A 13,183-nucleotide genomic window follows, 5' to 3' on the forward strand; every position below is an offset into this window, starting at 1 on the left:
GGGCAGCCGCGTGGCTTGGGCGACGAGGCCGGGCAGGGCCTGCAGGGAGGCGCCCAGCGAGTCCAGGCGGGCCTCGAGCGCGGCCAGGCGGGCCTCGAGCTCCTCATGCTGGGCGTGCAGCTCCGACAGCAGCTCGTACATGAGGCCCTGGGTCTGTGGGGACAGGGCAGGCCGTTATGGGTCCCCGCAGTGTGCGGGCCACCAGGGGTGCCTGGGCTGACCGCAGCAGGGACCCTCCGCACCCCAACGCCGGATCCTGGAGGGGGCCGGGCCTGGGCCACAGCCCAGCCCTCCTCTCCAGCACCCTCCTGGCCACACAGTGCCCAGGCCCGGTGCCCCCCATCGCTGACACCCACCCAGGGACAGAGAGTGATGTCTGCAGGGGCTACACCTAGCCTCTGCTGCTTCTTCTTTGCCCTAAGTTTGTTGTTCTGAATTTAGAATGTATGCCTGATTTCTGTCAGAGAGAAATACTCAGTATTTCTGGTGGCAGAGACTGTGGTCTCAGCTATTCTAGAGGCTGAGGCAGGAGGACTGCTTGAGCCCAGAACTTCAAAATCAGCCTGAGTAAAGTGAGACCTTGTCTCAAATTCAAAACTAGCCCGGTCTGGTGGCGCATGCCTGCAATCCCAGCACTCAGGAGGCTGAGGCAGGAAGATCACTGCGAGTTTGAGGCCAGCCTAAGCTGTATAAGCGAGTTCAAGGCCAGCCTATACTACACAGTGAGACCCTGCCCCAATAAAATAAATAAAAATAAAATAAAATGGCTGGCGGTGTGGCTGGGTGCACCAGGTCCTAGGTACCATCCCTAAGACTGGTGAAAAATCTCACAAAATTTAATACTAGAAAACATTTCACCTTTGTTACTTTTAGGAAAAATTAGAAACTTGTAAGACTTTATACAACTGAAGACTCTAGGCGTGGTGGCGCCCTCGGAGGGCATGAGTTTGAGGCCAGTCTGGGCTACACAGTGAGTTCAAGGTCCATCTAAACTGCATGCGAGACCACGTCTCAAAAAAATCAAAAAAAGAAGACTTATTTCAAAGAAGGCTTTGCTTCAATTCCCATTACCAAAAACAGAGCAGAAGCTTTTGTTAATTGGATCTTTTTTTTTTCCCTTCAATACTGGGACTCAAACTCATGACCTTGCAATTGCCAGGCAGACAGTTGTGCTGCTGGGCTATTTCCCCAGGCTTGGTAATTGGATCTTAAGAGGCACATACCGCTTAATGAAAATCTGCAACTAATTTTTAATTTATTTTTATTTTAGTTAATTAATTAATTTTTTGTCTTTTGAGACAGGGTCTCGCTGTGCAGTTCAGGCTGGCCTTCAACTCACAATGTGGCCCAGGCTGGACCTGAACTTGCAGCCATCCTCCTGCCTCAGCCTCCCAAGTGCTGGGGTTACAGGTGTGCGCCACCACGCCCGGCTCTGCAACTAATTTTTTAATAACCAAATTTCAGGGCTGGGGATATAGCTCAGTGGCACAAGCACCTGCCTGGCAAGTGCAAGGTCCTGAGTTTAATTCCTGGTACGAAAAGAGAAAAAGAAAGGGGCTGGGGATTTAGCTCAGCGGCACAGTGCCCGCCTGCCAAGCACAATATCGTGAGTTCGATTCCTGATACCAGAAAAAAACCCAAAAACCAAAAAAAAAGAGGAAAAAAAAGGAGACCCAAATTTCAGGGCTGGGGGTGGAGCCCAAGGATGAGCTCTTGCTGAGCACAGGCAAGGTCCTGGGTTCGATTCCCAGGACTGCCAAAAAAAAAGATATTTTAATTTCTTTTTTCCCTGCCTTCCTTCTCAGACAGGATCTCATTATTTACTGCAGGCTGGCCTTGAACTCCCTATGTAGCCCGGACTAGCCCGGAACTCAAAGCAATCCTCCTGCCTCAGCCTCTGGGATGTTGGGATGACACCTGTGTGCCATTTCTAATGGTGGTATGTTGTGGCTGATCCAAATTAAAATACCAGCTGGGTGTGGCGGCCCGCGCCTGTCATCTCTGCGCTTGATGTGAGTTTGAGGTCAGCCTGGGCTCCATAGTGAGTTAGGCCCAGCCTGAACCATGCAGTGGGCCCAGGTCTCAGAAAGTCAAAATTAAAATGCCCAATTTATGCCACATATGGGATTTTGCCAAGTCATTTTCTACCTATGTGTATTTTTTCCTTTTTCTCTCCTCAAGAGGGTGCTGGGGATGGAGCCCAGGGCCTGGCATCTGCTGGGCAGTCACCACTCTCACCACTGAGCGACAGCCCCAGGCCTTTCTATGTTGAGACAGAGCCTCACTAAATTGGCCAGGCTGGGCTTGAACTTCCAGTCCTCCTGCCTCAGCCTCCTGGGTGACTGGGATCATAGATGTGCAACATTAGGCCCAGCATGTTAATTTTGTTTGGTTTTGAATTTTTGAGAGAAGGTCTTGCTGTGTAGCCCAGGCTGGCCTCGAACTCACAGGGATCCCCCTGCCTCAGCCTCCTGAGTGCTGGGAAGACAGGTGTGCACCACCACGCCTGGCTAGCATATTACTCTTTTGAAATAAAAGCCAACTGCCAGTGCTGAAGACTGAAGATGTTCCGCACGAAGGTGATTTCTGGTGCCTCCTGCAAAGTGGGTGCGCGGGACCCCCACCCGGGGCCCCCTCCCGGCGGGACCTTGCCCTCACCTTGGCCAGGTCGGCCAGCGAGTTGGCCTGGTCGTTCAGCCTCCCCTGCTCGATCTTCACGCTCCGGAGCCTGGGGACGCAGTGGGCGCCAGGGTCAGGGGTGACTCGGCGACCATTCTCCCCACAGGGTGACCCCAGCCCGGACTGTCCCGGGCTGCAGGACCCCGACCCAGGGGCGGACATGCACCCAGCCCCCTGCCACCCCCAGCGCCGTTCTCCCCGCCCCCGGAACTTACTTCTGAGCCCTGGCAGGAGCCGGCAGCACGGGGGGGAAACCACAGGGCGGTTTAGTGTCGGCGCAACCCGGCAGTGCATGCCCACCCCGCCCGCCTCCCGGGCGCCAGCAGGCCCAGCGGGGCAAAGCCACCGGCCTCGGTGCCCTGCTGGTGGCCCTGGTGCTGCGGCCCCGGACAGCTGTGCGGGGGACCCGGTCCTGCAGCAGAATCGCAGGACATTGTGCTGGGCGCTGCCAGGACCCCTGGGACCCACACCCCAGGGCAGCGTGGGCAGCAAGAGACGGAGATGGACACCGCCCCATGTCAGGGCAGGTGCCAAGCATGCCCAGGGCACCCCAACGTGCCTTCCTGGCTTCTCTGGAACCGCCCATATGGGCTAAATGGTGTCCCCCAAGGCTGCACTGGATGCCCCAGGACCTCAGGGTGGGACTGTCACTGGAAAAAGGGTCTTCGCAAACCTGACCAAGCTACAGTGGGGTTGCTAGCGTGGCCCTAATCTCATACGCCTGTCATTTCTTAAAAGAAGCAAAAATGGGCCAAGCGTGGTGCCGCACGCCTGTGATCCCAGCACTCAGGAGGCTGAGGCAGGAGGATCCACATGAGTTTGAGGCCAGCCTGGGCTACATAGCAAGACCCTGTTTCAACTGCCCCCCCACGCATCTAAATAAACAATAACAACAACAAAAATCAAAAAACACAAAACAAAAAAATAAATTTTATTTTGAGGCAAACAGGGCCTTGCCTTAGGGCTGGGTTTGAACTTTTGACCCTCCTGCCTCAGCCTGTCAGAGTGCTAGGATGTTGGGGACGTGCTCCTGAGCCATATCCGCTTACTGTTGACACTCTAAACTGGGCACTGCTCCCCTGGGGAACATGAACCCAGGCTGCACCTGGGCTCTTATCGTGACCGTGTTGCAGATGACTTGAGAGATTGTGTAAAGTCCCCCGAGGGATTATAATGAGTCTCACGGTTGAGATTCACTGGACTAAGTAATTGTGAGGACAAAGGGACAACAGAGAAAATTAAAGAATTTCTGATTATCACACACGATCTTATGGATCTGACCACGGGTGTCATTCTGAGCTTCCTGGCAGCCAGAGCAAAAAGGGAAAACTGTTTTACCGTTGAAAGGGTAAGAGTGTAATTATTCCAGAAAATGAGCTATGCTTTCTGCCACTGGTATTAGGGACTTCCGGCACTGATCCGAGTGACCGTCCTGCTGAGCCCTGGGCCCTCTGTCTTCCCATCCTGCCCAGCACAGAACTGCAGCCCCCAACCAGCTTTCCACCCGGCCTGGCCTAGGCCTCCTCCCGGGGCCACAGCTGGCTGCCTCCGTGTGAGGCGGACACGGAAATGTGAGCTGGAAAGGTTCTGGACTTACTGATGGATGGCTTGGAGGAACTTACGCTGGTGTTTCCGAACCCGGGCTTGGTCTGGCTTCTTTACCAGCCTGGTATGTTTGTAGATGAGCCACGTCTCCCTGAGAACATTAGCAGCGGCATTTTTTACCTGGGGCCGAAGAAAGAATAGTTCCTCAGGGTATCCACACAGAAACAAAACAAAGCCCCAAAAAACAACAAACAAAAACAAACCCCCCAAAAGAGAGAAATTTCTGGAAACCTCCAGAAGCTTCTAGATGCTTCTAGAAACTTCTGGAAGCCCGGACTGTAAGGCAGGGCCATGCTCACATTTCACACCTGTGCAGTGTGACCGTGTCTCACACGCTGCCCTTGCTCACCACACCTGAAAGTGTGAGCTTGGTCAATCTGCACGACGCTGATAGCTCGCTCATCTGCACACGGGGAAACTGAGGTACAGGGCAGCAATTCAGACCTGCACGAGCACGTGGGTGTGCCTGCGGGGTGCAGAGGGGGTGAGAGGGTCCGTACCCGCTTGGTGAGCTGAGTGTCCATCATGAAGTTGTGCACGTGCTTCTCGGCCTTGGTGAGCTCCAGCTTCCGGGCCACCACCGCCACCACCAGCGCGGTGCAGCCAGCTCCCTGCGCGGGGCGGAGGCCTCAGTGTCCCGCAGAGCGCCCGCCCCGCCCTGTCGCCACCCCCAGGCCTGACTCATCCTGTCCCCGGGCCAAGGACGGGGCCCACCAGGACCGGCAGGGTTGGAGGCATCTCACATAGATAAATGGGCTGGGTCCTGGCAGCTATGGAGGAAGTGGTGATCACTGGGGAAACTGAGGCACAGAAGCATCCAGGGCCCGATCCCAGGGCTGTGGGGAATGGCGGGCCAGGAACGGCTCCCACAGGCGCCCCCCAGGAGGCAGTGGGCGCGGGGCGCGGGGCACGGGGCACGGGGCGAGGCCCTCACCATGATGCCGGTGAGCAGGCACACGCCCTTCCCGCAGTAGGTGTGCGGGACCATGTCGCCGTAGCCGATGGACAGGAAGGTGATGGAGATGAGCCACATGGCCCCCAGGAAGTTGCTGGTCACCTCCTGCTTGTCATGGTACCTGGGGGGCGGCAGGGAGGCCCAGTCAGGGCGGGCGGCCCTTCCTGGGTGGGTCACACCGGGCAGGGCCACGCAGGAGTGGTCAGCCTGGGGCAGGGACAGAGGCTTCTGGGGGTCGTGCCTGGGGCAGCCCCTGGGGGCACGACGGTGGCCTGCCCCCCTCCTCTCCTATGTCCCTTTATGTTCTTTTGTATTTTTTTTCTTTTGTGTTCCTGAGACAGGGTCTGGCTGTGTGGCCCAGGTTGGCCCTAAGCTCCCGGTGATCCTCCTGCCTCAGCCTCTGAGTGCTGGGCCTCCATTGCTTCTCACCGCCCCCTGCGCCAGTCTCCGCTCCCGGCCCAGGGACGTGACAGAGCCCCCACACCACCCACAGCTGTGCACAGACAGACACACGGACACACGGGACACGGGTGGCCGAGGGGGCCGGCAGCGGCGGGGAGTGAGGCGGGAACTGGGGTCGGGCAGCAAGAGAAACGGCCGGGCACGGAGGCTGCACAAGGCCGCGGGGTACGGAGGCGCAGGAGCCAATGCGCAGGGAGCCCCGGAGCCCGGGCCTTGGGTGGGGCAGGGGCAGTTTGAGAGTCTGGCTGGGTCCCCAGGGCCACAGCAGGGCCACGGCCTGGCCCTGGAGAGGGCTGGGGTGACCGTCCCAGGCCAGGGCCGGGAGGTGGGCTCTCAGGGTCTGAGGACAACTCGGGGACCCGTCGCAACCCCAGCGTCCCTTCCCGGGCTCAGGTCCCCCGCGGGAGGCGGGGGACAGCAGAACTGGGCACAGGGGACCGGAAGGAGACAAGGCAGACCCTCGCGGATGAAGGGCTTGGGGTCCCCCCCAGAGCCCCAAGGCTGGGCCTCCAGGTGTCTCAGGCAGAGCCAGGCCAGGGCCCAGGCGACACGAGGGGGCAGGGACGCAGCAAGGCGGGGAGGGCACAAGCGTCACTGCGGGCTCGGAATTTAGGACTGGCTGCCCGCTGGCCTGCCCGGACCGGCTGGGACCGGGGGACCCCACCCTGGAACCCCAATCCCGCCGCTCCTGGCTCAGCTCCCGCTGGGCGGCTGTGGGGCCAGCGCCTGGGTCCCAGGTGACCCGCGCAGGGAGGACCCCAAGGGCCGGACAAGGAGGCACCGGCCGGCAAGCAAGTGGCCCCTTCAGCCTCAGTTTCCCGCTGGTGGGCGGCCCCACACCCTCCAGGGCCGTGGCCCGCCAAGGTCCAGGGGCTGAGCCTGCTGGGGCCGTGGGAGCAGAGGGCGAGGACGGCCACCCCGCGCAGGCTGCTGCCCCTCCCGGAGCCCTGGCGACAGGGACGGGGCCTGGGGCGCCCTCCCGCCCCTCCGCGGCAGCGAATCTTAAATTCCCAGCGGGGGCAGCGCGGGGCAGGGCAGGGCAGCGCCGGGCACACTCACATGTCTTCCCTGCGGTCCGGCAGGGCGGGCACAGGGGAGAAGGAAAGCAGTTAAGAGTGGGGGCGGCGGCGGGGGCAGGAGGGGCGCCCCAGCCAGAGCCCAGAGCCCGGCCCCGGGTCCCCGGCCCTGCAGCGCACCTCTCGCACACGCGCACGGTCCAGGCGGCGATGACCCAGGACGAGATGCTGAAGACCAGCAGCACGGTGCCCGGGCAGATGGTCATGAGCGTCTTCATGACGAAGCGCGTGTTGAAGGTGATCTTGTTGAGCGCGCCGATGCTGCGCGAGGACGCGTCGGTGAAGATCTTGCTGTGCAGCAGCATGACGCGGCCCAGCAGGTAGAGGCGCAGGAACATGGGGATGGACAGCAGCACGTCCACGTCGGCCTCGGCCACCGACGGCGCGTACGTGAAGGCCAGCCGCGCCGTCCAGGTGAAGCGGTAGTGGCCGGGCACCGGGTGGATGGCGCACACCGCCAGCTCCAGCGAGATGAGGAAGACGCGCTCGCGGGTCATGGCGATGCGCCAGTCGTCCGCGCCGTTGTCCGCCATGAAGAGCTGCGGGGGGGGCGGCGAGCGCGTCAGGCGCGGCCGCGGCAGCCTGGCCCGCCCGAAGCCCAGCCCGCTGGGTCGCCCAACTGGAGCAGGAAACCGGCTGCGAGGGCGGAACTCCCTAGGCCTCTGCGCTGGGGAGAACTCACACCAAACAACGGCCTGGATCCGCACCTACCTGGGAGGCTGAGGCAGGAGGGTCTTGACTTCAAGCCCCCAGCCTGGCCGGCTTAGTAACTTAGCAAGATCTTATCTCAAAATTTAAAAAAGGGGAGGAAAACTAGAGGGAGCATAAGGGTGGGTAAAAGGGATAGGGATGTGATCAAGATACACTACACATATTAATCTCCCCAAAATGGGAAACTGGGGGTGGGGTGAGACAACGGGGTAACAGTGAATGATGAAAGTATCATGTGCCGGGTGTCCGGGCACATGCCTGTGATCCTAGCCCTCAGGAGGCTGAGGCAGGAGGATCACTGAGAATGTGAGACCAGCCTGAACTGCTGGGTATGGAGCAGTATATTTGGAGACCCTATCTCAGAAAACAAAACAAAACAAAACGTGGAAGCCAGTCACTATGAGGTCACGACCAACCTGAACTGCAAAGTGAACCCATCTCAAAAAAGACCAAAAAAAACAAGTGGAAAAAAAAAAATCTAGAAATTAAAAGGGCTGAGGATATAGCTCAATGGTAGACTGATAGGCCCTAGGCTCAGTCCCCAGGACTGAAAACAAAGAAAAGAAAGAAAAGAAAAAGAGCAAAGAGAGCTATTTGGACAGGGTCCCCACATGAGAGAAGGTCATATGACCCTCAAGACAGCAGGGCAGTGCCCCCAAGCCACCAACCTCGGGCACCACCAACGCCAGGAGGGACCTGGGCTGCATCTGTCCCACTGCCCTGCAAAGGCCTCAAACTTGGACTTCCAGCCCTGAACCAGGCGGCTGTGCAGGGCTGCTGTTTAAGCTACTCAGCCAGTGTGGCTTTGCTTTTGCTTTTGCTTTTGTTTTTTTGAGACAGGGTCTTGCTACGCAGTTCAGGCTGGCCCTGAGCTCACTTTGTAGCCCAGGCTGGTCTGGAAATCGCAACGATCTCCGGCCTCAGCCTCCCGAGTGCTGGGATTACAGGCATGTGATACCATACCCGGCTGCTCTTGCTTTTGTAGAGGTGCTAGAGATGGATCCTGGGATCTTTCCATCCAAGGCCCTTTCTATTTTTTATTTTGAGACAAGGCCTTGCTAAATTACCCAGCATGAGCTTGAACTTGCAATCCTTCTGCCTCAGCCTCCCAGAGTACCAGGATGACAGGTGTGTGCTATCACACCCAGCTTACCTCTTTTCTTTGTGAACTCAGCAACGAAAATGAAAACACAGGCTGGGTGTGGTGGTGCACACCTGTAATCCCAGCGCTCGGAAGGCTGAGGCAGGAGGATCGTTGCAAGCTGGAGACCAGCCTGGGCTGCAAAATGAGCTCAAGGCCAGCCTGAACTGCATAGTGAGACCCTGTCTAAAAAAAAAAAAAAAAAAAAAAAAAAGAAGGAAAGAAAAAGAAAGAAAGCACAGGCCACACTGGGGAAGTTTGCAGGGACCAAGTGGAGCGTCTGTCCTCCCTCTAAAGACTCGTCTGTGCTCTGGGGTTCTGGGGCCACGGTGCGCGTGGCTGGCGACGGGCCAGGCAGGGCCACCAACCTGGATCTCCCGGGCGTGGTACAGCACCACTAGGCCCAGCAGGATGACGGTGGACAGGCTGATGAGGCATTTCAGGGCAAAGGAATACAGAGACGCCTGTAGACAGAGGGGACACAGGAAGCTTCAGGGCAGGCACCAGGGACAGCCAGGCGGCCCACCCACCACTGGCCTGGATTCCCCCACGTTCGAAGGCCGTGCAGAGCTCTGCTGTGTGTCTGATTTGTTTTTCACACGTCACGGCGCACAGGCCTGGTCTCTGGTGGCCGTCCTGCCCCGACATTTGCCCTCACCCGGGCGGTGCCAGGAGACAGGGGAAGCCCGGTCCCGGCGGTCCCTGGGCTTCTCCTTCCCCATGCGCCCCGGTGCCCTGGGCCCGTGTCCCTGGGTGCCCACCTTGGTGTAGACGCCCCAGGACAGCTCTGTCTCTGTCACCATGACGACAATGCCAAACATGCCGAAGATGAGCGCATAGTCGCTGAGCCGCTTGCGCTTCTCGAAGAGCGCGCGCCGGTGGCCCAGGCGGTGGCCCGCAGCAGGCGGCTTCCCCACGGCCCTCGGGCGGCCGGCGGCGTCCTCCTCCTCCTCCTCGTCCTCCTCATCCTCCGCCTGGTCCTGGGGCTGCCCGCGGGGACTGCTGGGGGACCGCCGGGCGGGCTCACCCTTGGCCACCAGCACCTGCAGGCCCGGGCTGTGCGGGGGCTGCGCGGGGCGGCCAGCCTCGGGGTCCGGGGGTTCGCGGCCCAGCGCACCGGGCCCACTGCCCAGCGGCCGCCCCGCGCTGCCATTGTGGCTGTGGCCGTTCATGGCCACTTGGGCACGGTGGCCGGGCTGGTGGCAGGCCACCCTGGGCCCGGCATGGCGCAGCGGCGGGGATCTCCAGCTGACCTGCGGGGACACAGGGACCTGGTCACATGAGGCAGGCAGGGGTCCTCACTGCCCAGCAAAGCCCAGAAACACCAAAGTCTGTTACATCCTCCTCTGCTCCAAATCCCACCATGGCTCCCCAGTGCCGTCCCTTCCCAGATCCATGCTTCGCTGGGGCCAAGATCTCCTGGACTCCCACCTGTCCCCACTTCCTTCTCCCACCCTCCAGCCACACTGCCCCCTCCCCCGTGCCCACACCTTCCCACCATGGCCAGGCCCAGTCTCCCAGTCCCCAGAGGGGCACAGGCGCAGGGCGACCCTCAGCCCGACAGCGTGAGTAGAAGATACAGCAGGTTCGTGGGCATACAGCTTCCTACAGGAGGATCGAAAGTTCCAGCCCAGCCCAGCCCAGCCCACGCAATTTATTTTATTTTATTTATTTATTTTGTGGTATTTTGAGACAGGGTCTCGTTATGCAGTCCAGGCTGGCCTTGAACTCATAGCACTCCTGCCTCAGCCTCCTCAGTGCTGGGATTACAGGCATGTACCACTATGCCCGGCTAGTTAAGGTAGATAAGTAATGAAATTTCTTTTTTTATTATAACACATACATTTTTGTTTGTTTATCCAAGGTAAGGTTTTGGTCTGTACCCTGAGCTCACTAGGTAGCCCAGGCCAGCTTTAAACTCCCAGAAATCCTCCTGGATCAGCCTCCTAAATGCTGGGATTATGGGTGTGCACCACTATGCCTGGCTTATTATAACATTTAAAAAAGAGAGAAGGGCAAGTCAGATGTGGTGGTGCACACCTGTAATCCTAGCACTTGGGAGGCTGAGACAGGAAGATCTGAAGTTCTAGCCCAGCCTGGGCAATTTAGTGAGACCCTGTCTTAAAATAAAAAGTAAAAAGGCCTGGAGACGCAGCTGTGTGAAGGCCCTGGGTTCCGTCCCCAGCACCACACACACACACACACACACACACAGAGGCAGCATGTGCGAGCTCAAGCAGTGGCTGGGGGACAGCAAGGGTCAGGGCAGTGGCCACAGGGACCCTGAGCCTGCCTCTGGGGCCCAAGAAAGGGAACCTGGACTAGGCCGCGTGTGTGGATGGAGAAACGGAGCACAGGGTGGGAATGGGACAGACCCGAGGCCATGCCGTCTGTCTTCCCCACCCCGCCATCACAGCTGGCCACGGCTCCTTTATCTGGACTCTCCAGTTCATGAGGCTGACTCCTTTCGGCCTAGCACTGGCCGGTTTATTTTTATTTCACTTTTGTGCAGCACCGGGGATGGAACCAGGGCCTCGGACGTGCTCTTCAAGAGCTCTACCTCTGAGCAACACGCCCGGCCCTTTCAACTTTCTGAGACAGGATCTCACTCCCTACATTGCTCACGTCGGCCTGAACTTGAGATCCTCCTGCCTCATCCTCCGGATTGGCTGGAATTGCAGGAGTGGGTCACCCTGCCGGCGACCTCACCCTGATCTCCGTCCACACGAGCACTCAAGCCCAGCCCCCTGCAAGCACTGCCGCTGGCCGCCCCGTGGGATGAGGAGGTGGTGGTGCAGGGGATAAGGAACCCCAGACACCCTGCTGCCAGCCCCCCACTGTACACGATCCCCGCGAGAGCCACTGGGAACGACCTTCCAAAGCGGCGCCGGGTCGAGAGCTCGGGTGTGACTCAGCCGCCAAGGCGCGCGCCAAGCTGCCTGTCTGCCATGTCCCTCAGCCTGGCCGCGCGTCCTAAGCTGCCCTGGGCAGGGAGGCTGTGGGGGAGGGGACACAGGGCAGGCGGCTCCAGGAGGGCCGAGGGCTCCGCTGGCACCCACCCTGCGACTGACAGAGCCCCTGGTGTCACGCGTCTCCCCTCTTGTTACCCAAGGAGGCAGGTGGCACCCCATTCCCATTTCAAACAAGACAGGCAAGACTCAGAGGAGGACAGCAATCTGCCCAAGGTCACACAGCCGGGAAGAGCAGGGCCTAGATGCTGGGTGTGTGTGTGCGCGCGCGCACGTGTGTGTGTGTGTGTGTGTGTGTGTGTGTGTGTCCTGCGCAGGAGACCCCCTGGCCTTTCAGGGCCCTTCCTCCTCTACTGCTGCAAGCGGGGCCATGCGCTGGGGTCTCCCACATGGGCTGGGAGCTCCCATGAGGCCCAGGGCAGGGTCTGGACTTCCTCCTACCGGGGTGTTTGTGGGGAGGCTTCTGAGCTTGCGCAGGGGCTGGAGGGCTGGGAACACTGCTGAGCCTGCTTGGGTTTGCTATCCTCTCCCCGGGGCATCCGTGACACCCAGGAGATGAAGTTTTGGGGAACCTGGAAGGTTGGGGCTCGCAGGAGAAAAGGAGCAGGGGTGGCTCCTGTGCTCCTCACTGTAGGGCCCGCGGGAAGAGAAAGAACCTGCCAGGACCTCCACAGCCCAGAACGAACCCTCGCACCCAGCAGGGGCCAGCCGGGCACTGGATCCCAGCACTCAGGAGGCTGAGGCAGCAGGATCCCCACGAGGCTGAGGCCAGCCCGGGCTACAGAGTCAAACCCTGTCTCAAAAAAAAAAAACCCAAAACAAAGAAAGCACAAAAATACCACCCCCCCAACGACAGGCAGGCTGGAGCAGCGGGCCTGGGGTGTCCCCACGCATGACCGAAGTCGCTGAGCCCTCTGTTTGCCTCCTTTGAGAAGTGCCCAGACGCCACCCCACTCCACGGTGGCCGGAAAGGACTGACAGTCGCCTCTTCCATCCTCAAGAACTGGGTCAAGAGAAAGTGTCACCCGCCTGTCAGCCCCGAGGCGGGGCCCCCACCGCCCAGGGACCGAGGCTGGCGTGGGACACCGGGACACGGCAGAAACTTCCAGGGCAGCGGGGCCTGCGCGAGTCCCAGCCGGGGCAGTCCGAGGCCGCGTGTCCGCGGAGGGTGAGGGGCTGCCCGGGACCCTGGCCAGCGCTCGGGGCGGAGCTCTGCAGGGCGGCGCTGAGCCCCGCTCCCGGCGTCTGGGGGGCGGCGTGGTGGCTGCCGAGGTCCCCGTCCGGGCACTGGGCCACCAGCCCCCTCGCATCGGCGCCCCTTCGGGGACGCAGGAGCGGCGGCCAGGCTGGGCACCGGGACCGGCTTCGGGGTTCACCCGGGGGACCCGGCCGCCTGACCCGACCCAGGCACCCGGGGTCGGAAATGGGGGCCCCCTCCCTCTGACCCCCCAAGTCCGGCTCCCTGCGAGCCTCCAACCGCGGAGTTTGGGGACTCCGCTGCGCACCCACCCAGAGCCCCGCGGGGATGGGGTCCCCGATCCGCACCCGCGCTCGCGCCGCCCCTCCGCCCACGCGCGCCCCGCTC

The 13,183-nt window shown here is 60.2% G+C and overlaps 1 protein-coding gene across 1 annotated transcript in view; it reads right to left on the reverse strand.

The window, feature by feature from the left end:
* Kcnn1 (potassium channel, calcium activated intermediate/small conductance subfamily N alpha, member 1) overlaps window positions 1–13,183 on the reverse strand; it is a gene marked incomplete in the record, with an annotated part of 21,134 nt that overhangs the window by 854 nt on the left and 7,097 nt on the right. The window contains 9 exon segments of the mRNA XM_013507269.1: window positions 1–153; window positions 2,659–2,728; window positions 4,277–4,404; window positions 4,785–4,895; window positions 5,219–5,360; window positions 6,761–6,769; window positions 6,898–7,316; window positions 8,998–9,093; window positions 9,391–9,882. Coding sequence (XP_013362723.1) covers window positions 1–153; window positions 2,659–2,728; window positions 4,277–4,404; window positions 4,785–4,895; window positions 5,219–5,360; window positions 6,761–6,769; window positions 6,898–7,316; window positions 8,998–9,093; window positions 9,391–9,801 — 1,539 coding nt within the window.

This window comes from Chinchilla lanigera, unplaced genomic scaffold (genome assembly GCF_000276665.1).
Source record: "Chinchilla lanigera isolate Chin_1 unplaced genomic scaffold, ChiLan1.0 scaffold00123, whole genome shotgun sequence".
In the NCBI taxonomy this organism is placed as follows: domain Eukaryota; kingdom Metazoa; phylum Chordata; class Mammalia; order Rodentia; family Chinchillidae; genus Chinchilla; species Chinchilla lanigera.